The 26061-nt window shown below is 35.7% G+C and overlaps 1 protein-coding gene across 1 annotated transcript in view; it reads right to left on the bottom strand.

The window, feature by feature from the left end:
* Positions 1-43: 43 nt before the first annotated feature.
* LOC132140013 (SH2B adapter protein 3-like) overlaps positions 44-26061 on the bottom strand; it is a 44044-nt gene continuing 18026 nt past the window's right edge. The window contains exons 2-7 of the mRNA XM_059548768.1: positions 14508-14612; positions 13060-13154; positions 10034-10119; positions 3967-4181; positions 2814-2985; positions 44-1442 (exon numbers count right to left, since the gene is read on the bottom strand). Of these exons, the coding sequence (XP_059404751.1) occupies positions 1102-1442; positions 2814-2985; positions 3967-4181; positions 10034-10119; positions 13060-13154; positions 14508-14612 (1014 nt within the window). The 3' untranslated portion in view covers positions 44-1101. The remainder of the gene's footprint in view (positions 1443-2813; positions 2986-3966; positions 4182-10033; positions 10120-13059; positions 13155-14507; positions 14613-26061) is intronic.

The following is a 26061-nucleotide window of genomic DNA, read 5'->3' as shown; positions in this document are numbered from 1 at the left end:
CACCCCGCTTCTCCATTGCTATTTCTGACTCCAGCCTATATCATCTGCTTAATTTCTTTGTTATAAATTGTATTCTTTACAGGTTTAAATAAATTCTGACCGTTATAACAAAAGCCAGCTCATGATGTTTCTAATCTGACAATAATTTGAATCATTTTTTATTTTTATCCATTCGCACATGCAGTTGTAGAAATTCTAACATAGGTAAAATTTATTATAAATTTAATCAAAATCAATTCTATAATAGATTTCTATTAAAAAATTCAAGTGATTTTATTGTCATTTTGATAATCGCTTAAGTTCAGCCTTCTATACTAATTTTAATGATTTTTAATGATTTCTAACAATATGCATGTGCAGTTGCAGGAATACAAACATTTGTAACATTAACAAAGTTAATCATATGCAAAATACATTTTTATAATAAGATAAAGATAAATGTAAAAAATGTTATTGTCATTTTAATGATCGCTGAAGTCTAGCCTTCTGGTCTGACGTACTAATTTGAATTATTTTGTTTTGTCTAACCATAAGCATATGCAGTTGTAGGAATACAAACATACATAAAATTATCAAACCAATCACATGCTATATCAATTTCTGTTTAAAACAAACAAAAAAAAGTTTTGGTCTGATTGATTGTTGTTTTAGTAATCGTCGATTACTAAAGTCTAGCCTCGAGCTTACTGCTGACTGTGAACATATCCAGTGCAGACGGCCTCCAGTTGTTGCGATGTCGGCCGCTTCCAGTGTAGACACACGTGTTTTTGAATAGACCCTTGGTTTGTTGATGCCATCGTGAAACGTTCCCATCTGCTACTTCCAACAAATCCTCTGAGCAGCTGTCTATTTCACCTTCCTACTTTAGTTTTTCTACAACGATTTGATAGTGAAACATCTGTATAATACATTCACAAGGTAGACAGCTGGGTTGGGTGTCAGGTGTCTGGCAGTATTGTTCAAACACATGTGCAACACACGAGTGCGCAATCTCGCACGACTCGAACTCCTTTCTCCATTTGGCTGCCGAGTGCTCTCCATCCAGGCGGGAATTCTGGAGCACTTTTGATCTTTTGTTCTATTCTTCATCCTCTGTCTCTGTCAGAAGAACATGTACTGGTTGTCGATGGCTCTCTTGCGCCCCCTGTTGGGAGGCTCCAGCTCGTAGTCAGAATCCCGGTTGGCCAGTAGGGGTGGCAGCGGGTTTGGGTGGCGGAGCAGGTTTCTGCGGCCCACCGACTCGCTCCGGCGCAGGGGGGCAGGAACGGGGCGATCTGGAAATGAAAGGGGCATGTGGTGCTGGAGCACGTCTAATGCGGACGACTGGACCGTGGAGGGGCTGGATTGAGGGCAAGAATCCGGACTACAGTGAGCCAGACTCGGCTCCGATCTCCAGCGAGAGAACGGCACCAATAACGGAGAGCCAAGAGCCGAACTCTGACCTAGAGAGATGCAACAGAGAAAATATGAATGCAAATCAGCAAATTAGAATGATTTCTGAAGGATCACGTGACACTGAAGAAATTCAGCTTAGTATCACATGAATAAATTACATCTTAAAATATATTCACATATTTAAATTGAAATTATATTTCACAATATTACTGTTTTTACTGAATTTTTATCAAATAAATCCAGCTTTGTTGAGCAGAAGAGACTGCTTTTATTTAACAACGACCCCAAACCTTTTGTATTCTTACAAATGTTTTCCATCAATAGAAATGATTATGGATAGAAATCGTGAACTATTTTAAATCTACCTGACAATAAACCTCAATAACCATATTATACTCCCTATATCCCATAGAGGGCATTGTCTTCTCACTCACAACCTCTACTAGTATCACAGTGTGTTTGAAGTATATAGAAGTGTGGCACTAGTAAAATGTGTATATGAATGTGTGTGATAAAAAATAGAATTGGGCTTGACCACATTATTACAGCTTGTGAGGGAGGGACTGCAGGAAACAGAAACTTGATGGCAGGTTAGTCTGAAGTCATAGTGTCTGCAGTTCTGATGATATGCTTTGCGTGTATGGATGAGTGTGTGTTCGTGTGTTTGAAAGAGTGCATGTTTCCTTATGTCAAGTCTCACAGACCTACTAAAAGCCATCTAAACCACAAAGCACAAGAGAAAAATGGATCCTGTAAAGCTCTCTCTCTCTCTCTCTCTCTCTCTCTGTGTGAGAGAGAGACAAAAAAGAACCTGCATGCATGTTTTTAACTGCTTGAACATTCCAGATCAATAACTGCTACATACAGTAATATATTATTATTTATTATATACTGTTCTACATTAGATTTTAAATATGCAGTGCTAAACAGTTTATGATCACTAAATTTATTATCATTTTTTAATGTGATCTAGAAACAAAATCCAAAATAAATTCTTGCCAAGTGATAAATGTGTAAAAAAAAATGACAATGGTGACTAAATCAAACACAGTTACTCGCCATTATGACCTGCAAAATCACATGGTTTACATCAGACTGTGAAAATGACTCAGAAGCGATTCAAATCCAGTTGTCTACTAAGAAAATGGGATGTGCAAAAGGATGTTAAAAGGACTTTTTTTTTCCTTTCCTTCCTCACATTGTGGCATGTGTGTGTTATATTGCTCATATTAGCCCATCAGAACTAAAGTATGAGGAGCAAAATCAGAATGTGTCCCTGGTTTTGTTTCACAAGTAAAGTTTCACACAAATTACTCATTCACTCATTAATCTGCTCTGTTGTCACAATTATGCACAATGTCATTATAATAGGGTCAAATATGCATTGTTAATAAAAACAATGCAAAATACAATCTGACCTGTGTGAGTGGGGTTTACCCGCACATAATTGGCCAACATAACTTCACACGCGGCGCCGCACTCCAGCGGGATCGGACAGTTGCGGAAGTGACTCAGCATGTCCATGACTGATGGGAAACGCAGGTGCTGCACACGACAGTGACCCCACTCAGTTAAAGATAAACGCAAATGCTGCAAAGGAAGAAAAACAGTGAAAAATGCAATATAAAAACAGACATGAACAGAAAGATGTGCAACAGTCATTCCTTACTAAGCACCAAAATAAAGATCAGATATACTTGATACTTTTACAGGAATTTTAACAAATAACTGAACAATAATTATTTTGATGTAATGACTAATAGTATTAAATAAAATAGTATTCAAACTAAATAAAGCACAGTAATAAAAAAATAAAAACAAGACTTTTAATGCTTTTAACATTAGCAGCCTAAACATGATACCAATAAAAGAAACAAATAAAAATAAACTTATTAAAATTTGATACATGTGTGTGTGTGTGTGTGTGTGTGTGGTTTGTATATGCACACACATTTATATATTTTATATTTGAGACCAGCATGTCACCATTTTCACCCATTTTTTCATTATTCTATATTATTACTATTATAGTAATATATATATTTTAAATATAATATTTATAATATCATAAAATTGTATTACCGTATTTTTCGGACTATAAGTTGCACCTGAGTATAAGTCGCATCAGTCCAAAAATACGTCATGAGGAGGGAAAAAAACATAAGTCGCACTGGACTATAAGTCGCATTCATTTAGAACCAAGAACCAAGAGAAAACATTACCGTCTACAGCCGCCAGAGGGCGCTCTATGCTGCTCAGTGCTCCTGTAGTCTACACTGAAAACATAGAGCGCCCTCTCGCGGCTGTAGATGGTAATGTTTTATCTTGGTTCATTTCACTTGGTTCATGTCAAATTAATTTTGATAAATAAGTCGTACCTGACTATAAGTCGCAGCACCAGCCAAACTATGAAAAAAAGTGCGACTTATAGTCCGGAAAATACGGTAATAAAAAATATATAAATAATTAATAATATAGAATAAACTGGTCACTGATATTGTATAATCCTAAATAAAAAGAATGAATTGTTTTGAAACGAGGATGAGGATGATGATGATTAGGCCTCATTACCTTTGCTCTGCCCTGGTAGTTAAACGTGAGGACGTAGTCTCCTCTCCGCGTCTCACTCTGTCTCACGAGGAAGTTCCCATGACCGCTGCCCCCAGCATGCTGTACAAGACAGGCAGCCCGCACACGTGATATGGGCCCATGGAACCATGGGTAAGAGGACAGGAAGTGATCCGTTTTATTGTAGGCGTGCTCTGCGAGTCCAAAACCCAGAGAGCCTGTGGAAACACACACACACAAAACAGAAAGTTTACAGACATCAGCAGGCATGTACTGGCCATCGGGGCTACCGGGAGATTCCCTGTGGGACGCGGTCTGATTGGGTCGGTGCGTTATGTATTTTGTTTTTTTTAATCATAATTAGTCATAAATATATTCGTAAGTATACTGTTGTATAGTCCAATTCCAATTATGTGTCTCTCTCATGAAGCCGCATGAAGCTGATGCGAGCTGCGAGAGTGACAGGTCTAAACCTGTGATGAGCACACGTGACGTGTTCACTGAGCATTGGCCAATCAGAATCAAGTTCTAGCCTTAAAATAGCGACCGCTTTACAACTGCAGCGATCGATGTGATGATGTCCATTGTGCAACGAATTCAGTATGTTAAAGAATACAATCTCTAAGCGTAAAGGAGGGGCCGAGAAGTTGAGAGAGAGAAAACGGCAAGCACTTGAGGCAGATGCCACCAAATGTGTCAAAATAAATGAATTATTTGCTGGAAGGCTGACAAAAGACTTCAGGGAAGATGTTAGCCGGGCGGGCCTGACTGCTGAGGTGATACAGACATTTAATGATACTCGTAGGCTACTGCATTGTATTGTTTTTTTTTTAAGTTACGATGTTCCAGCTGTAATACGAGAGAGCCGCGTCTCATGGACAGCAACACCGATCTGAGCTCTCCTTCAGGACGTTCGCATCCTCCTGCACCTGAATGAACAAATTCAAATCCCAGTTTAAACAAACAGAAAAAGATGTGAAAGAGCCCAATTCAGCACCGCGGTGTTCTGGAGTTCAGGGTGCAAGTAGAGACGCGCCTCAAAGTCTTCTTGCTTTTGTACCGACAAATACATACAAAATATGTCAAAATACCCGTCTTGGAAAGTGTGTAAGAAAAATTCTGTGGTATATATTAAGTGAAAGTAAAGAGTTGAGAAAGAAATCAGATGTGTATCATTGGAGCATTCTAAAAGGACCGCACCTAATTTACTAGCTCTGCTGTCAGTGTCTTTAATGTATGAAAATGAAAGTAAATCACTCACTGCTCTTGACTGAATTACTTTGTAGTTTTAACAAGAATTTATCCACAGTCAAACCAAAAATCAGATATAATTGATTATATTGTTTTACTAGTGGGTGCAGGACACTGGTTCATTTATGTAAGTGAGTATAGCAAAATACAGTGATCTGTGAAATATTATACTCAAAAATTCTTCATACTGTAGACTACCATTGCTGAAGACAGTCAGTCAGTTATATATATATATATATATATATATATATATATATATATATATATATATATATATATATATATATATATATATATATATAACTGACTGACTGTCTTCAGCAATGTTTGAGCTTAAAAATTTGTGTGATGCAAAGCTGAATTTTCAGCATCATTACTCCAGCCTTCAGTGTCACATGTAACATCCAGTCGATCACATGATCATTTAGAAATCATTCTAATATTCTGATTTATTATGAGGTTAAAAAGAACTGCATTTATAAAAAAAAAAAAAATCTAATATATATTCTAATAATATATTTTCTTTACTATCACTTTTTATCAATTTAACACATCCTTGCTGAATAAAAGTATTGATTTCATTTAAAAAGAAAAAAAATTACTGACCCCAAATTACTGACCAGTAGTGTATATTGTTATTACAAAATATTTATATTTTAAAAACATAGCTTCTTTTTTTTTTTTTTTTTTTTACTTTTAATTCATCAAAGTATCCTAAAAAGAGTCACATGTTCTGAAAAAATATTAAGCAGCAGAACTGTTTCCAACTTTGATAATGAATCATCATATTAGAATGATTTCTAAAGGATCATGTGATAATGATCCTAAAAATTCAGCTTTGCATCACAGAAATAAATGATAATTTAAAGTATAATAAATGTAAAAACAATTATTTTAAATCGGAATAATATATCACAATATTACTGTTTTTTCTGTATTTTTGATCAAATAAATGCAGGCTTGATGAGCAGAAGAAAGTTATTTCAAAAATATTAAAAATAGTAATGTTTCCAAACTTTTGGTCTGTACTGTATTATAGAGTGAGCTGAAAACCTCTTCAAGATTTCCAGTCAGCCCCACAACTAGCTTTTTTTCAGGTCCTAAAATGTTCTATTTGTAATTATTCTGAAAAGTGGTGCATGTGCCTTTTTCTTTACTGCATACTCTCTTCTTTGCCATTATAAACTTAAATATGAGTCTTTTAGCCCTGTGTAAGAACATGAAACACAGTCAAATTTTTTTGGTGCAGTGTTTAGAACATATTGTGTCTATTTTTGTGCGTTTCTGACATAATCTGTGTTTATTCTCAGGCTAGGTCCAGTAGGTCCACATTAGAGGAGAGAGGAGAGGAGAGAGGACATGAGGCAGGAGAAGAATGTGAAGAAGAGAGAGGAGATGAGAGTAGACAGGATAGAGAAGAGAGAAAAAAAGACACAGGAAAAGAAAGAGCACATGATGGAGTAGAGGATAGAGTACATGGAAGAATAGAAGAGAGTGGAGAAGTAAGAACATACACAGTAGAGGAAAGTGAAAACACTAAGGAACAAATTGATTACTACATTCGTCCCCACCATGACAGCTTGAAGACCTTTTTTGAGTATCATCCTCAACAAACATCAAGTAATCCAGTAGTGCAAAAAGTGTTCTGTTGCAAGGATGGCACTAATAGAATGTGGCTTACTTACCGCCAAGAATGTCATGCATTACATTGCTCTTACATTGCTTAGCATTTTCCAAGTCAACTGACAAATCTCCCTTCATTAGTGGTATGACAGACTGGAAACATGTGCATCAGCGCTTAGAGGAACATGAAAAGAGCATGGCTCACAAAACTTGTGCAGGAGCATACTTTCTAAATGCCTCTAAATCTGATGTGAAAGACTTACTTAGTGGAAGTCAGTTGTCCTCGCACAGGAAACAAATCCGAAAGAAACGACAAGTACTGGAGCGTGTAGTTGATGTTTTGTAAAAATGATTGGCAAAAGAGGCCTAAGCTATCAGAGAATGAGGCGGCATACATGCTTGATGACTTCAGTATTGATCATGGTAACTTCTTGGAGGTTATAGTCCTGTTAAGCAAGTATGACATCCGTCTAAAAGAGCATTTAAAGGAATGTATCGAAAAATCCAAGAAGATTCATCAATCTGGGGCAAAAGGCAGAGGTTCCATGGTTTCATTACTGTCTGCAAGAACCATTAATTCTGTCATTAACACCATTCAGCAGCTTATCCAGGAGACCATTGTGAGCGACATAAAGAATGCTTAAATGTTCTCACTTCAGATTGACACCACACAAGACATCACATCACAAGATCAGTGTTCTGCTGTTGTACGATATGTTACAGACAAAATTCACGAAAGGCTTATCAGCATTGTCAAGTGTAAGGAATCGACTGGACAATATTTTGTCAGTCTTGTTTCAGAGCTTGCTGAGCTGAGAAGTGCATTGGACATGCTACAGATGGTGCATCTAATATGCAAGGCCAATACAAAGGCTTTTCTACTCAGATGTACAAAGTGGCACCAAATCAAGTGCATGTTTGGTGTTATGCGCATGTCCTCAACCTAGTTCTGGCTGACACAACCCAAACAGTAATAGAAAGTGGTTCACTGTTTGCAGTGCTCAATGATATTGCTGTGTTCTTTCGCGAGTCATACAAAAGGATGAATTTGTGGGAAAGTGAGAGCCAGGGCAAGCACCAGAGGCGACTCTCACCAATTGGCGAGACAAGATGGTGGGCCAAAGATAATGCACTCAGGAAGGTGTTTGGATCATTTGCAAATCCAGATAATTGTCTCTATGTGGATGTCATCCTTGCATTGACTGCTATACAAGAGGATATGACCATGAAAACAACTGCTCGCGTTCAAGCACAAGGATTTGTTGAGGCTCTGCTTAAGTATGAGATGATACTGACCGCACAGATCTTCCTCAGGATATTTGAGCAGACATCACCACTGTCCAAATACCTCCAAACACAATGGATGGATATTTTGTCTGCCCACAGAATGGTTAGGGCAACACATGAAAGCCTGAAAAGCATGTCAAGAGACCATGCCTCAGTCAATGCAGCTGCAGGGAAATTTGTTATGTGGGCAAATGAAAAATTGCTGGAGCAAGACAGAGATAGAGCTGGAAGTTGAGTCTGCTTTACCATCAAAAAGGAGGAGGAAGAAGACAACCAGGCCTGGAGAGATTCCTCATGCTGGAACTGTCACAAATCCAGAAAAGGTTTATGAAGTTACAGTTCATAATCAGATCATGGACACAGCTACTGAGACACTGCACAGGAGGTTTCTGTGTCATGGAACACTCTATGCTGACCGTGCATTTCTAGACCCCAGGAACTTCACTCAGTTAAAGACGTCCTCTCTTCCACCATTGATGTTCCAAGAGCTTAGCAATGTCTGTTGAGATTTGACAGTGAAGCAACTGCTGAGAATTTACAGTGTGAATTTACAAATGTTGTTCTACAGTGGGAAAAACTGAAAATGTATCCAATAGATGAGTACAAGGTCAAAACATTGGAAGACAACACAGAAGATGAGGGGGTTGAAATCCGATGCAAGGAGTTTTCCTCATGTAATGAATGTCCTCTGTGTTGCTATCAGATTCTCGGGAGGTTCAATCTGATGTCAAATGCCTGCTCAAAAGTTCCTGCTCACCCTGTCAATCACTCAGGTTGCCTGTGAACGCACATTTTCAATGCTTAAGTTCATTAAAACCAGACTCAGAAGCAAGCTCTCACAGGAGCACTTGGAAGCTTTTATGTTGATGGCAACAGAGAGGGACATCCTTTTCTCTCTTGACTCTGATGTGATCATTGACAAAGTTGCAGAGAAAAGTGAACCGTTTACTAAGCTTCTTCTGTAGGCCCTGGCAGTGATGTTGCACCTCATGAAATAATAGTTACAGCAGAAATTGTGTACCCTAAACATTAATATTTCTATTAAAATAATCAGCTGCACATAAATTACTGTAAGACCTTTAGATATTTACAATAAAGCCTGATAAAATAATTTGCATTTTCTTTGTCTATTATTTAAATATTTTTTTTCTTGGTTTTGATAGTAAATAAATTATAATCTGTAATTTTACATGCAGATTAATGTATGTATAGACATGTAGTGTGTATGTGTGTGTGTGTGTGTGCTCTTGTTTTTGTGACATATCAGGACACAACTCTGTATAATGACATGGGTATGACACAGGTATTACAAGGAGAGGGTGACTTATGAGGACATAGCCCATGTCCCCATTTTTCAAAACACTTATAAATCATACAGAATGAGTTTTTTTGAGAAAGTAAAAATGCACAAAGTTTCCTGTGAGGGTTAGGGTTAGGGTTGGTGAAGGGCCATAGAATATACAGTTTGTACAGTATAAAACCATTACACCTATGGGATGTACCCACAAACGTGTGTGTGTGTGTGTGTGTGTGTGTGTGTGTGTGCGTGCGTGTGTTTACATGCATAGTGGGCCGGTCTGGATGAAGTCCAGGGCTGATTTTTTGTCCCAGTCCAGCCCTGGACATCAGAGCAGTGGGTTACTGTGCAAAATAATTTAATCGCATCTATTTAATAAGAAATACATTTGCTATAGAAAATGTAACTGTCACATTGTTTTAAAAGTATAACCAAAACGAATGAACAATACAGATGCCATTACATCAAAACGGACAGTTTTCTGGCCTGTTTTCGTGTTTACACAAATGTCTCTTTTTGAGCTGAATTTGTAGTTATTTTAGCATAGTTGCATTAATCTAAGTATTGATAAGTGAGAGAGAGAGTTTGTGAGTGTGTGCGCGTGTGACTCACCCTGGCCACCGTGCTCTGTGCTCCCTCTGCGAGCTGCGTTGAGCGAGTCACTAACAGGAAACGGTTCTCTATCCACACTATCTGACCTGGAATCAGTCACACACACACACCTATGAACTTCTTTAACTGCATAATGAAGAAGTCACACAATGTCATGCATTCAATCACATCACATATACTAAGTACATTTTTTATTGTTTTAATAAAATAAATTATAAATAATTATTATTTCACATTTTGAATTCAGTGTAAAACGTCAAATAATCAAAATAGGGATTTTAAAAGTTAATTATGGATTATTTGTCATTTTGGAAATGGAAGATCAAGATCAACGCATTGCATTGTGGGCTACATTTATCTTTGTAGTAGTATACTGAACAATTTAGCAAATGTAGTAGGACATTCAAATATTTCTTGCAAAAAGACAATTTTGGTGCTGCTTTTACTATGCATATTGTAGAAATAGTGTGTGTGTGTTTGTGTGTGTGTGTATATATATATATATATATATATGCTATTGGCCTCTCGAGATCATCTTTACTCTGGTTTAATTGTTATTTTCATCATTGTCGTCAGGGTGTGTCCTACAGGGGTTGTCAGTCGGATTATACAGGTATAGTGAAAGGCATCCCTCAAGGTTCTTCTCTTGGACCTTTATTATTTTATATCTTTGTTAATGATATGCCCTTATGCTGTACTGATTGTAATATTCATCTTTATGCCAATGATACAGTTATTTACTGTAGTAAACCTACCATCTCTGGGATAAACCTCTCTTTACAGCACGACTTCAATTCTGCACAGCAGTGGCTATTGGCTAATAAACTTCTCCTTAATAAATCAAAGTCCTACTCTTTATTGTTCCATAGGAAAGCCTTGGATATAGGTGAAAACAACCTTAATCTTTGTTTTCTCAACTCCTCTCCTTTAGAGTCAACTGAGACCTTTAAATATCTTGGTGTTTGGCTGGAAACTGATTTATCTTTTAAAACTCATGTACAAGCAATGACAAACAAACTCAACTCTCGTCTTAAAATACTTTATCAATCTGTTAACCGTTTTAATTTTCTGGTCAGGAAAAGAATAGTCTTACAGCTGCTCATGCCTATTTTGGACTATGCCGATATTATTTATCAGAATACTACTGCTTCTTGTTTGCATTCCATTGATGTGGTCTACAACAGTCTTTGCCGTTTTGTTCTCCGCTGTCCCTTTAGGACACACCGTTGTGTGTTGTACAGACATTTGTCCTGGTTTGCCCCTTCTGCAAGGAGACAGTATCACTGGTTACAGTTTATTTTTAAAAGTTTTTACTTGAATTATCCAGTTTATCTCAAGCAACACTTAGTTGCTTTATAATTCGTTATACAGCCTGCGACACAATGATCAGATCTTTTTTGTTGTTCCTAGAGTTAAAAGACAGGTAGGGAAATATGCATTTTGTTTTAAGGCTCCATATGATTGGAATAATCTTCCATTTTCTATCCGTTCTTTAACTTCACTTACAGAGTTTCGAAGGGCCCTCGGGGAACATCTTCGGAACATTTGTCTTTGTTTCTAGTTTTGTTTGTTTGACCTTGGACTTCATTGGTCATGTGTTTACTATTTCTCATTTTTATGTCCTCATTTTTATTTATTTATTATGATTATTATTGTTATTATCATCATCAATGTTCTTGTTTGTGTTCCTCTTAGTCCTTGATCTTGTGCAATGCTAGTCATGTGGTTGTTTATTTGTCATGTCACTTGTGGGGTTCGTGCTGGGTGGGGTTGAGCATTGTGAGCTGGTATGTGTGTGTTGTTGTGTTTTGTTGTGCTGTTTTTGACCGTGATATTTGCTCTGCTGTTTTGGTTCATTTTGCTTTGATGTACTGGAGGACCCCCTCGAAAACGAGATGTTTCATCTCAAGGGGTCAATCCTCGCAATAAAGATATGTTAATAAATATATATATAAAATTATAAATAGAAAGTTACAATATAATATTTATAATTAATATATTAGATAATAAAATCATAAAATGAAAATATGAAAATATAACATTTAAATAATAAATAAAGGTTTATAATTCATAAAAGTAAAAACTGGTGAAAGACTGGGTGAAAATTCTGACTAATTAAAAATAAATAAATAAATAGGAATGGAATGAATACAACAAGAAACTGGGTCAAGAGGAGAGCAGGTCTTATAGGATGAGAATTAGAAAAACAGACGTCACTTTGAAACCTACAGGGACGAAATGAAGGAAAGGTTAGAGGAAGAGAGCAGAAGCAAGACGCGGGGAGGGGAGGGCCGTTTGGGGAAGTTGCGGGGAAAAGCAGCACAAAAGCTTTTGGTTCGAGTCAGGAAATGTGTTGTGTAATTCTTGGACAAGCACAAACCCTTTTGTATATGATGCTCTTATGTCAAGATGAACGCATACACACAGGGTGGACCGAAAAAAAGGTAAAAAAAAACAAAAAGGCAAACGAGACAGAGTAAAAAAGAGAGAGAATGGGGCATGGAGAAAAAGGAGGCCATGAGATGTGCTGAGTCGAGTTCTTGAGATTCTTAGTAATCAGAAAAACAGGAAGACCTCACTCTGGTTCTCTCTCTCTTCCTAAAACTCACATTGATATATTCACACAGGCTTGAGTTCTCAGTACCCTCACACCAATAAAAGGAAATGAAACAGATGCGTGCACACACACAAACACACATTTAGTGAAAGACATAGCATACGCAGAACACACAGATGGTGTGTGCCGACATGTCTGCAAGAAAAAAAACCCCAACTGACATCTAAATTAAGACTTTTTAAAAATACTAAAATATGTGAGAACCCAAACGATGTGCATTTCTTTAGCAGTAGCACTAAGTTTAGTTTCGGTAAAATAGAGCTGTTGTATTCTGTGTGTGTGAGAGAGTGTATGTATGTGTGTAAAAGAGGATCTGAGGGGGTTTTCTCAGAAGGGGAATGTCAGGAACGTTTGCAGATGTCTGGGATCTTTAAGTTTAGTTAAGACACAGAAAGCGTTGCTCTCTCACCTGCTGGTGATGCATTCTCTGAGCTCTGTGGTCCAAGAGCTGACCTGCTGCTCATTATCAGCCTCAAATAAAAAACTACCTGGATGACCAGTAACCTGAGCGCAGAACAGAGGGGAAAAAAAGAAACACATGACCAACAAAAGAAAATAAAAGATTTGGAAATGAATTTGACATTTGGTGAGGGATTCATAAAAATGTTTTTATTCATAACAAATAAAGTGTCTGACCGAGTTAAATGTTTATTTACCGACTTTTGGTTATTCTGTTTATTATCTGCATCATATTTTAAAATATTTTTGGTGAATTTGAAGTAATATTAGAAAACAAAAATGCTAAAATAAAATATTTACAAAAAAAAAAGGAGTAAATTCGAATAAAAAAAAGATATATATTTCATGAAGTAATAATAATCATTATTATGATCCCATTTATTTAAATATATAAACCTTTTACTAAATGTATAAATCCAAATTTGAATAGTAATTTTGGATTTATATATTTTAGTAAAAGGTTTATATAGTCTCTCAATTATAAAGAGGCCATAAATGTTTATTTATACATACCTTCCAAAATACTATTCCATGTATTTGTTTAATTATTATAAAGTCATAAAACACAAGTTAAAAAATGTTAGCCTGAATGCACTGTAAGTCGATTTGGATAAAAGTGTCTGCTAAATGCATAAATAAATAAATAAAAACTTTTATTTACATATATATAACTTATTTAAATATATACATTTAAAATTACCATTTAAAAATTATATTAGGCCATAAAAACTGCATACATGGTAATTATAAATTGTTTAGTTTTATACAGAGAAAAGCATGTTAATGCATTATATTGGCCATCAGCTACTGCTCTCTAGATATCAGCAGAAACCAAAGCAAAACCCATTCTGGTCAACCACTAATCATGACAGTGGGTTCCAGAATTGTGAGACGAGTTAAAATGGTTCTATTTTGCATTTTTCTAATTCATAATTATTGTATGAAACCTGATGATCGTGTTCTCAAGCATAATTTGAGTTGTTTCAAAGAGCTTCAACAGAAGAACTGACTGTACAAGATTCACATAATCGATGGCACTCATTTACTTGATACTGAGTCCTAAAAAGTATTATTACATTATGAAGTTTATAAAGAAAGTCCTAAAACCTTGTTGATTCCATGTATAAATATAAAAAGAAAAATGCTTTCAGTGTGGTCTTAAACTTTTGGATGTATTATATAGTTCCATAATTATGTGTAAATTTAATAAAATTGAATGAGCAATGATTTATTGCATGCAATATTTACTAAAAGCTGCACTAAAAAAACATCATCAAAACAGGGCGTACCTATACACAAACTCAAATGGTCTTATATGATCCAAATGAATCAGCCTGGTAAATAGTTTATCAATAAAATGAACCAGTGTGTAATTCATGACTGTGTGTCTTTGTTCACCTTTAAGACAAATGTGTTCATGTTGTCTGGCATCTCTAGGCGATTACAGCGTCGAATCTCTTGGATGTCCGAACAGGGTACAGTGAGCTTTGGCGTTTTGTAGTCCTAAAACATAAAGCACAACAACTTAATATAATTAGTTAAATAATGTATGTAATTCCATTCATATATCAAAAACCTTCTTTATCATTTATACTGTGCATGCATATTGTCTTTATAGTTTTACTACTAGTAAATGCATTAAATTGTTGTACAGTAGCAACGTTTTCTCTTGAAAAAGTTTCTCCTCTCCATTTGTCTTTGTAAATGCATGAAACCTGCTACTAAACTTAGAGCAGATTTCCACAAAACCAAATCTGACACTGCATTATAAGAATGATAAGAATTATTACTCAAGAACTGATCACAACTGCTTATATTATTCTCATTTGTGAGATAAAAGTGTAAAAAATAAACGCAAATGTCAAATTTGACATTGAGCAATAAATTGTGATTTAAATGGAAGCCCGTTTTCACCACTGAATGAAATAAAAGAGGTAATTGCAATTTTTTACCTCACAATTAGGGGTTTGTATCTCACATTTTTCCTTGCAGAAAAGTCAGAATTGAGAGATAAAAAGTCAGAATTCTGAGTTTACATCTTGCAATTCTGACTTTTTCTCTGAATTCTGGAGTTTACATCTTTCAATTCAGTTTTTTCTTTCCTGTGGAAGCCTGTTTCTGGCAAAGGATAAAGTAATGCCAACCAACTAATAAACTCATAACACCTTCAAAGGTCTCTTGAGCCTTCAAAATGGTCTCTCAGTTTGGTTCACTAGGCTACACAATCATGGGGAAGACTGCTGATCTGACAGTTGTCCAGAAGACAATCATTGACACCCTTCACAAGGAGGGTAAGCCACAAACATTCATTACCAAAGAAGCTGGCTGTTTACAGAGTGCTGTATCCAAGCATGTTAACAGAAAGTTGAGTGGAAGGAAAAAGATGCACAACCAACCGAGAGAACCGCAGCCTTGTGAAGCGAAATTGATTCAATAATTTGAGTGAGCTTCACAAGGAATGGACTGAGGCTGGGGTCAAGGCATCAAGAGCCACCACACACAGACGTGTCAAGGAATTTGGCTACAGTTGTCATATTCCTCTTGTTAAGCCACTCCTGAGGCGTCTTACCTGGGCTAAGGAGAAGAAGAACTGGACTGTTGCCCAGTGGTCCAAAGTCCTCTTTTCAGATGAGAGCAAGTTTTGTATTTCATTTGGAAACCAAGGTTCTAGAGTCTGAAGGAAGGGTGGAGAAGCTCATAGCCCAAGGTGCTTGAAGTCCAGTGTTAAGTTTCCAGTCTGTGATGATTTGGGGTGCAATGTCATCTGCTGGTGTTGGGCCATTGTGTTTTTTGGAAACCACTGCACCCATTTACCAAAAAATTTGAGTACTTCATGCTTCCTTCTGCTGACCAGCTTTTTGAAGATGCTGATTCCATTTACCAGCAGGATTTGACACCTGCCCACACTGCCAAAAGCACCAAAAGTTGGTTTAATGACCATGGTGTTGGTGTGCTTGACTGGCCAGCAAATTCACCAGACCTGAACCCCATAGAGAATCTATGGAGTATTATCAAGAGGAGAATGTGAAACAAGAGACCAAAGAAAAAAAATGCAGATGAACTGAAGGCCACTGTCAAAGAAACCTGGGCTTCACACCACCTCAACAGTGCCACAAACTGATCACCCTCTATGCCACACCAAATTGAGGCAGTAATTAAAGCAAAATCAGTCCCTGCCAAGTATACAGTAAATGAACACACTTTCCAGAAGGCCAACAATTCACTAAAAATGATTTTAGTGGTCTTATGAAGTATTCTAATTTGTTGAGCCAAAATCATCACGGTTAAAAGAACCAAAGACTTAAATTACTTCAGTCTGTGTGCATTGAATTAATCTAATACAGGAGTTTCACAATTTGAGTTGAATTACTGAAATCAGTGAACTTTTCCACGACATTCTAATTTATTGAGATGCACCTGTACACTACAATCTGGCACACAACTACTATTCATTGATGATAATGAATGTAGTCCATGAATGTAGTCCAGTGTTGGTTTGAGCAGAGACTAGGGGAAATTAGAGGGGGATGATTTTTCTTGTTCTACTGGGATTAGCTAAGAATGTTCATCTGGATATTAAGAGGGAATAGATCTATGACCCGTGATCTGAAACCCTCGACCTACGCCTACACACACACACACACACACACACACACACACACACACACACACACACACACACACACACACACACACACACACACACATATAATCACTCACAAAATACACCCGCACACACACACACACACACACACACACACACACACACACACACACACACACACACACACACACCAAATCTCCTTGGGAAAAAATAAGAGCGGATTCCGGGAAGTTGTGAGAGCTGCAAATGAATCCGGACGCTCGGAGCTGCAGGAATTTGTCACATCAAAGATTTGGGAATGAAGAAGCTCTTTCTCTCTCAAACAAAACTGAAGTGAGTCGGACGGAATCATGGCTTAAAATAGCTTCACACGCACAGGCTTCTGCCAGATCAACGTGTTGTAATTTTACAAGCTTTCCTTCTAGAACTGCAGTCAACTCTCACAGAGGAGAGCAGAAATCACCACTGACTTATTGACATCTGCATACAAACGCACACTTCTGCACTAATTCCAGTGGAACAAGAAGTGATTAAAATATTAAACACCACACACATTTATGCTAAAACACATGATTGGTTTCTCTTCTTCATGTCTCTTCGCAAATGCATGAAATGTGCTTGTTCAGCAATTCCTATAACATACTGTAAAATAACTAGACCTATAGTTATGGCTGCATAGTACATATACATATGTTTATGAACCAAAAATGTATTAAATCTAGCATAAATATGGTATAAACAATGATTTAAACCAGTATACATACAGTTGCAAACAAAAGATAATTTAAACTGGTATTTGATTTAATGATTTAAGGATGAGCAAAATATAATTTAAAGTAGTAGGCTTTATGACTAGTAGTATAGCTACAAAAATCAACTAAAATAGCATACCATTACAAACAAAAGATGATTAAAAATAGATATACGATTACGAATAAGATGAATGAAACTAGTATACAAACAAAAGTGCGCCAGTGACACATTGCTGCCACACATATTTTTTTCTACTCAATAATGTTGTCATAATGAGATGTTGTGCCACTAAAACTGTATCCTTTCTCATAATCATGAGTTATCTCATTAAAACGACAAAATGATCTTGTTAAAAACAAAAAATTTTCTCGCAATAACGAGATGTTTTGTCATTAAAATTATGTTGTTGTTTTTTCGTTATAGAAAATGTATGGTTATATTAGGTGAGCAAGCTAAGCAACTGTTTGTTGCCACAGTCCTGAGATAAATGAGGCTCTGAACGGTGCTGAAGTGGATAATAGAAATACAAGGTTTTAATTGCATTTAAATGTTATTGGTTTTTTTTCTATTGTAACAGCATGTTTATTAGGATGAATCTCCAATCTGTCTACAATACAATATTCTCCAATAATTGCACTCTGGTCTTTGAATATTTCGTTTTCTCTAGTTACAAATAAAGAGAAATGACCAAGGGTTTGATATTATTATTATTATTTAGATTCTTTTGAGAAACAGAAAAACTAAAATTAAGCTATTTTTCATCGCTAATAACTTGCATTGTGATAACAGTGGAAAGAAATGTAAAAGTCTTCTTTATTTTGTGTATGACCACAATAACAACAAGTGCTTTATGCACATCCTGTTCACAGGATGAAACACTTGAAGCAACCTGGAGTCACAGTGTGCAGCTCTTCTCATAAAAAAAGTTAAGCAAAGAGGGAAGAGATATTGAAGAGTATATCGCATGGCACTATCGGATACCGATAAGGGGTATCGGATCGGTGCATACCTAATTCATGTTCACGGGGGGTTTAGACTAGTACACATATGGTTATAAACAAAATATGATTAAAAATAGCTTACACACATTTATGCACAAAATATTATTTAAACAAGTATATGTATGACTTCAAACAAAATATGAATTAAACTAATATCCATATGATATTTTGTTTAAACAAAACAGTTTAATCTATGCATATGGTTACAAACAAAAGTCAATTAAAACAATATATACATTTCATGAACAAAATAATTTAGTATACGTAAAGTTACAAACAAAAGATGATTAAAACTAGGGCTGCAACAAATGATTATTTGAATAATTGATTAACAATGTAACGATTATTGCAATGATTAATTGACTAATCAATTATTTCACCAATTAATCGGTAGGCTTTGTTCTAGTATTCTGCTTTTTCAATTAGTTAAAATACTGAGTTACACATATTCTAACTAATAAATAAAACAAGGTAATCACTTCTTTTTACAATACAAATAAATATGTTTAGCACACAAAATTATATGAAAGACTTTCTCATTCACCATTTAATTAACTGTATGAAGTATTTGACTGACTGAATGATGCATCATTCTGCCAGACATCTTTTTTTAAGTCATATATGGGACAAAATATATTGCTAAAACATTTTATTTTCAATAAATTATTTTATTCACAACATTAGCTCTCTTAAAACACCTTATAGTGTTACAGTAATCAAAGCAGTCCTGAGCTAGATCAAGCTTTCATCTATGCAAACCAAACTATCACTTTAATGTAATGAATGTTTATTTATTTATGCATCCACTAATAAAATTAATTGGCTAGCTCCACATTGGACAAGTGCTTTATAGCAGAAAGTCAAGTTGTAATTCCAACTGAAAGCGAGATTGACACTTTGAGACTTTATTTTTCATGTTTTATGTAAAGCTGCATGCTTTTCAATCAATCTTCTGTATAAAGCGCTACATAAATAAATGTGACATGACTGGAGTGCCGATTGCAAGCTTAGGTTCCTCCCAAGGTTTTTTTCCCCATTTCTGTCACCGATGGAGTTTTGGTTCCTTGCCACAGTCGCCTTTGGCTTGCTTAGTTGGGGACGCTTGACTGATTGCCCAGACAATATTGGAAGAGAGCTGAACTGGGTGATGACATTACTGAATCATCAATGAACCGACTTTAACTGAAAAATTACTGTTATTGTCTTCTTGCATTATTGACAAACTATTTTCCTGTTTGACACCGTAAAGTTGCTTTGACACAATCAGTATTGCAGTAAGCACTATACAAATAAAGGTGACTTGACTTGACTAGTGTAATTTAGCTCCATTCATTCAAATATCTTCAATTGTACTGTGCCAGAAAATCTTACATTTAAAAATATATTTAGTAGTTTAGTGAACCTAAGCACTTTTTATTTTGCTTTACTGTTGTTTAGGTATGAGAAACTTAAGCAAACTTGAAGATATCTAGCTTCTAGCTTGTGAAGTGACTTCCAGAACTGCTGCCAGCCGAGTGTGAAAAATCATGATGGTTCTTAAACCAAAGTGAAAAATACTAAGAAATCCATATTGAATTGCTTATTATGACCATATTTAGTCCCTGTTTCTGTGTGTCGGAGGCTGGAATATTTACTCTCACTCTACACAATACAAATTATTTGCAAGGATGTGTAGAATGTTGTTTTTCTATTTTATATATATATATATATATATATATATATATATATATATATATATATATATATACACACATACACACACACACACACACACGTATATATATATATATATATATATATATATACACACATATATACATATATATATATACACATATATATGTATATATGCATATATATATATATATATATATGTATATATATATATACACGCATATATATGTATATATATATATATATATATATATAGATATATATATATATATATATATATATATATATATATATATATATATATATATATACGTGTATATATATATATATGTGTATATGTATATATATATATATTTGTATATGTGTGTATATATATATATATACAACCCGAATTCCGGAAAAGTTGGGACGTTTTTTAAATTTTAATAAAATGAAAACTAAAGGAATTTCAAATCACATGAGCCAATATTTTATTCACAATAGAACATAGATAACGTAGCAAATGTTTAAACTGAGAAATTTTACACTTTTATCCACTTAATTAGCTCATTTAAAATTTAATGCCTGCTACAGGTCTCAAAAAAGTTGGCACGGGGGCAACAAATGGCTAAAAAAGAAAGCAGTTTTGAAAAGATTCAGCTGGGAGAACATCTAGTGAATAATTAAGTTAATTGATATCAGGTCTGTAACATGATTAGCTATAAAAGCTTTGTCTTAGAGAAGCAGAGTCTCTCAGAAGTAAAGATGGGCAGAGGCTCTCCAATCTGTGAAAGACTGCGTAAAAAAATTGTGGAAAACTTTAAAAACAATGTTCCTCAAGGTCAAATTGCAAAGGCTTTGCAAATCTCATCATCTACAGTGCATAACATCATCAAAAGATTCAGAGAAACTGGAGAAATCTCTGTGTGTAAGGGACAAGGCCGGAGACCTTTATTGGATGCCCGTGGTCTTCAGGCTTTCAGACGACACTGCATCACTCATCGGCATGATTGTGTCCATGACATTACTAAATGGGCCCAGGAATACTTTCAGAAACCACTGTCGGTAAACACAATCCGCCGTGCCATCAGCAGATGCCAACTAAAGCTCTATCATGCAAAAAGGAAGCCACATGTGAACATGGTCCAGAAGCGCCGTCGTGTCCTGTGGGCCAAGGCTCATTTAAAATGGACTATTTCAAAGTGGAATAGTGTTTTATGGTCAGACGAGTCCAAATGTGACATTCTTGTTGGAAATCACGGACGCCGTGTCCTCCAGGCTAAAGAGGAGGGAGACCTTCCAGCATGTTATCAGCGTTCAGTTCAAAAGCCAGCATCTCTGATGGTATGGGGGTGCATAAGTGCATACGGTATGGGCAGCTTGCATGTTTTGGAAGGCTCTGTGAATGCTGAAAGGTATATAAAGGTTTTAGAGCAACATATGCTTCCCTCCAAACAACGTCTATTTCAGGGAAGGCCTTGTTTATTTCAGCAGGACAATGCAAAACCACATACTGCAGCTATAACAACAGCATGGCTTCGTCGTAGAAGAGTCCGGGTGCTAACCTGGCCTGCCTGCAGTCCAGATCTTTCACCTATAGAGAACATTTGGCGCATCATTAAACGAAAAATACGTCAAAGACGACCACGAACTCTTCAGCAGCTGGAAATCTATATAAGGCAAGAATGGGACCAAATTCCAACAGCAAAACTCCAGCAACTCATAGCCTCAATGCCCAGACGTCTTCAAACTGTTTTGAGAAGAAAAGGAGATGCTACACCATGGTAAACATGCCCCGTCCCAACTATTTTGAGACCTGTAGCAGAAATCAAAATTGAAATGAGGTCATTTTGTGCATAAAATTGTAAACTTTCTCAGTTTAAACATTTGCTATGTTATCTATGTTCTATTGTGAATAAAATATTGGCTCATGTGATTTGAAAGTCTTTTAGTTTTCATTTTATTAAAATTTAAAAAACGTCCCAACTTTTCCGGAATTCGGGTTGTATATATATGTATATATGTATATATATATATACACACACACACAATATAAACAAATAGACTGCGATGGCACGAAAATCCTTATTTATAACTCATAAGGACTTCATGACTCATCCTCATATTAAAAAGTTTCATTTCAACTCACAGATGTTCTCTAGTGTTACCGCATAAAACACGGTTTAATTGTGCATGTGTTGTGTATGAGTGTAATTTTAAATGCCACAACAAACAGCCACACCATTCATCTGAATAACTCCACTTCCAAATTGTTACTTTTGCTTTTGCTAACATTCTCAGAACAACCTTTCAAAATTAGTCACGTAATGAAATTGGCAATAACAATCAGAAAGGAATCTAGAAACGACAGGATGCAGAAAGCACAAATATAAATATATATATATATATATACACACACACAATTTAATACAGAAACACTGGTTTAAGAACCATATGTGACACTGGAACACAAAACCAGTCTTAAGTGTAAATTTTTCTAAGTTGAGATTTATAAACCAATTTTCATTTGAAAGTTGAAAAAATGATATTTCCTTTGATGTATGGTTTATTAGGAATGGACAATATTTGTCTGAGTTACAACTAATTGAAAATCTGGATTCTGAGGGTACAAAAAAAATCTAAATACTAAGAGAATTACCTTTAAAGTTGTGCAAATGAACTTCTTAGCAATGCATACTACTAATCAAAAAATAAGTTTTGATATATTTATGGTAGGAAATTTACATAATATCTTCATGGAACATGATATTTACTTAATGTCTCAATGATTTTTGGCATAAAAAAAAATCGATCATTTTGACCCATACATTGTTATTTTGGCTATTGCTAAACATATACCCCAGTGACTTAAGACTTTTGTGCTCCAGGGTCTCTCACTCTCTCTCACTCGCACACACAAACACACACAAACACACACAAACACACACAAACACACAAACACACCAACACACACACACACACACACACACACACACACACACACTTAATTTAATTGACAATTACAATTGACAAATTGAATTGTTTTTTGAAAGTCATCTACTAAATAACAGTGAAAATTTAATTGAATGGACATTCCCACAATTTCCTGTGTGACACTTTACATTTGATGATTGTTTTCATTGCTGTCAAAGATATCAAGTCAATATAAATTATAATATTTGCATTAATTCAATTTAATATATTTGATAATTATTTTCAGAACTTAATTAAAAAAATATACAGAGCTTTCCACACATAGACATTACCTAGCCCAAGTATATTTGGTAACATGTTTTAGCTTTTCGTTATTTTTATCCTCTTATACTTTTTTATCTGCCCGAGATGATGAAACCATCAATTAGAGACCATTCACATGTGGCGTCTAAAAACACATAAAAAATGCCGGCCTCATTCTCCAAGAAGACAATGACGTTTCAGTCAAGGATAAATGGATTTCCAGCACTTGTTTTAACTTTACTACTAGATATATTTAGGGAGATATGAAAAAATAATGATAAAAAACCTGTACAGCTATGATCAGCTTTTCGTCAATCTTGGCTGGGTTCTTGATCTCTATTTGAGTGTCTACATTTAAATAATACGTTTGAGCATGCAAAAGACGCGACATGAAGTTCCTAGACGTTTGGTGTGCGTGAGAACTGTTTAGTCCCACTGACAGTCCCAGATGCGCTGCAGAGACGTGGTGGATGTTTCATAGACAAAGACTAGGTAATATGTTTGTGTGATCATCTTTGTTCTACATTGCATTTATAAGAGCAGCTAGGCACATACAGAAAAATTAATGGATCTCTATATAATTACTGTATTTCCTCCAGATTTTCCTGTAACCAGCAGATGGCACAATTCTTCCCAAACACCTAGATCAATATACAGAAACAACCAATTTTGATCATCATTAAAGGTGCTGTATGTAGGATTGACAAAGAGTGGTTGAACTAGGTATTGCAGTCCAAATTCAAAATATTGGATAGGTTTTTTTTTTCACCCGGCCCCTCCTCCTCAGACTTGATGCACAATCAGGTTGCCTGATTGATGACAGAAACAGGAACGAGCACACTTGACAATAAAAAAATGAAATTACACTGTGTTTCCAATTAGCAACTCGGGTGCCAAAATACAATTGGGTAAACTGGCAGTGGGCGGGTTCCACAAACCAAAACAAAGATCGACATTCCGGCCCGGAACGCACATTTTAAAGGAGAATAAATGACTGTAGAACTGTTTATCAGATAAACAAGTATGTTGACTTAGCATGTTTCTTAAATATCTGCAAACATATTATGGTATTTTTGTGCTTTAGTAGAGTCAAAAACTTACATATAGCACCTTTAAAGTGTTTTTTTTCATAAAAATGTAGTATTTCAAATGCATGCTAATGGTGTAGTTGACGAATTTGGAGGTTAATGGATAAAAAGTACTTCATATCCCCCTAAACACAGCATAAGCTGTATCAAAATGAATTTCTATAAACAAAAACATTGTTAAAAGTCACATTATTTGTAGTTTGTCACATGAAGTAGACCATTTTTGTGCTGTAGGTAATAGAAGGATTTCCACTCGGCTACCCCCCCGCAAGTATATTTAAAACCTGTGGGAAGCACTGATATATATTATTATATATACACAGAATATTATATCAATGCTCTTCAGTGGTGTTGACAGCTAGCATGTCTTTCAGCATATAACACGTTCTTTGACATTTAAGTTCCCCACCTTTTGAAATACACACACATTTGTACACAAATGCATGCTGTGCTAAAGACTGATCCTTTTCTTGGTCAGAATGGTTTGCACATGGTTTTCACTGGCTTTATTTTTACACTCCTTCATTTATTTACCTCCCTCTCCCTCCCAACGCACTGCTAAAACAGTGTGTCAATCACTCTGACCTTTACTGCTGCTCTCGAAAGCCCCACCACAGCTTTACACAGTACTGAGAAAATACACATGAAAGGAAGAAACAGAGATAGAGAGAAGGAGAACTGCAGATGAAAATAAAGAGCCAGTTTCCTCTGTCAGTCAAAACCTCCAGATTATGGACAAATATCTTACTTTTCTTTAGAAAAGGGATGTTTTCTGTAATCTGAAACCGCTAGAAAACCACTTGTCATCCACCGCTAGCTGTGTTAAATGCTATTAGCTTGTTGCATTAAATGCACTGCAGGAAAAAAAAGAAAGTGCATTAATGCATCTAGCAGAAGAGTTCACTTTATTCTTGCTTTTTAATTCAACCTCTCTCCCAGCTTGAGCAGTTTATCTGTAGCTGCAGATTCAAAAACACTTGTTTGTCAGTAATAATAGCATGTTGAGAAAATGCACCGGGCCTTAAATTATATAAAAATATAATCACTATAAATGCACATGCAATTTGGAAAGTGTTAGTACATAACATGACACGTATACGTAAAATATGTATACACTTATGATAAAACACACACACAGCTACTCATATACAACTTCATATTCACACAGGTCGAGCAAGCATCCTGTTTACGGACTAGAGAAGGTGAACCACAGAAGCTACATGCATCAAGACACCGAGACGAATAGAGAAAGAGAGAGAGAGAGAGAGAGAGAGAGAGAGAGAGAGAGAGGGGGGGGGGGGGGGGGAGCAAGCGGTGCTTTCCATGGGTATAGCTCAGTGAGGTCAGGTATACCAGCTCAGTGGTTGCAGGTTTTAACATAAAGAGCTGCAAAAATGCCCACACATACTTGCAATATAGAATCTGCACTGCTAATGATTCATTGCATGCGAGAAACTAATACGCTTCCATTTGGGTTTTTTATATAATAATAATTATAATAATATAGTCAATAATTAAAATTTAAATCTAAAAATGTAAAAATAAAAACATTTTAAATAATTTTAAAATATATTCTTATAAGTTTTATTTTTATTAAAATAATATCTGCTTGCCAT

Source organism: Carassius carassius, chromosome 4 (genome assembly GCF_963082965.1).
Source record: "Carassius carassius chromosome 4, fCarCar2.1, whole genome shotgun sequence".
In the NCBI taxonomy this organism is placed as follows: domain Eukaryota; kingdom Metazoa; phylum Chordata; class Actinopteri; order Cypriniformes; family Cyprinidae; genus Carassius; species Carassius carassius.
Note: the sequence above shows the minus strand (reverse complement) of the source record. Positions and strands in the feature narration are given on the sequence as shown.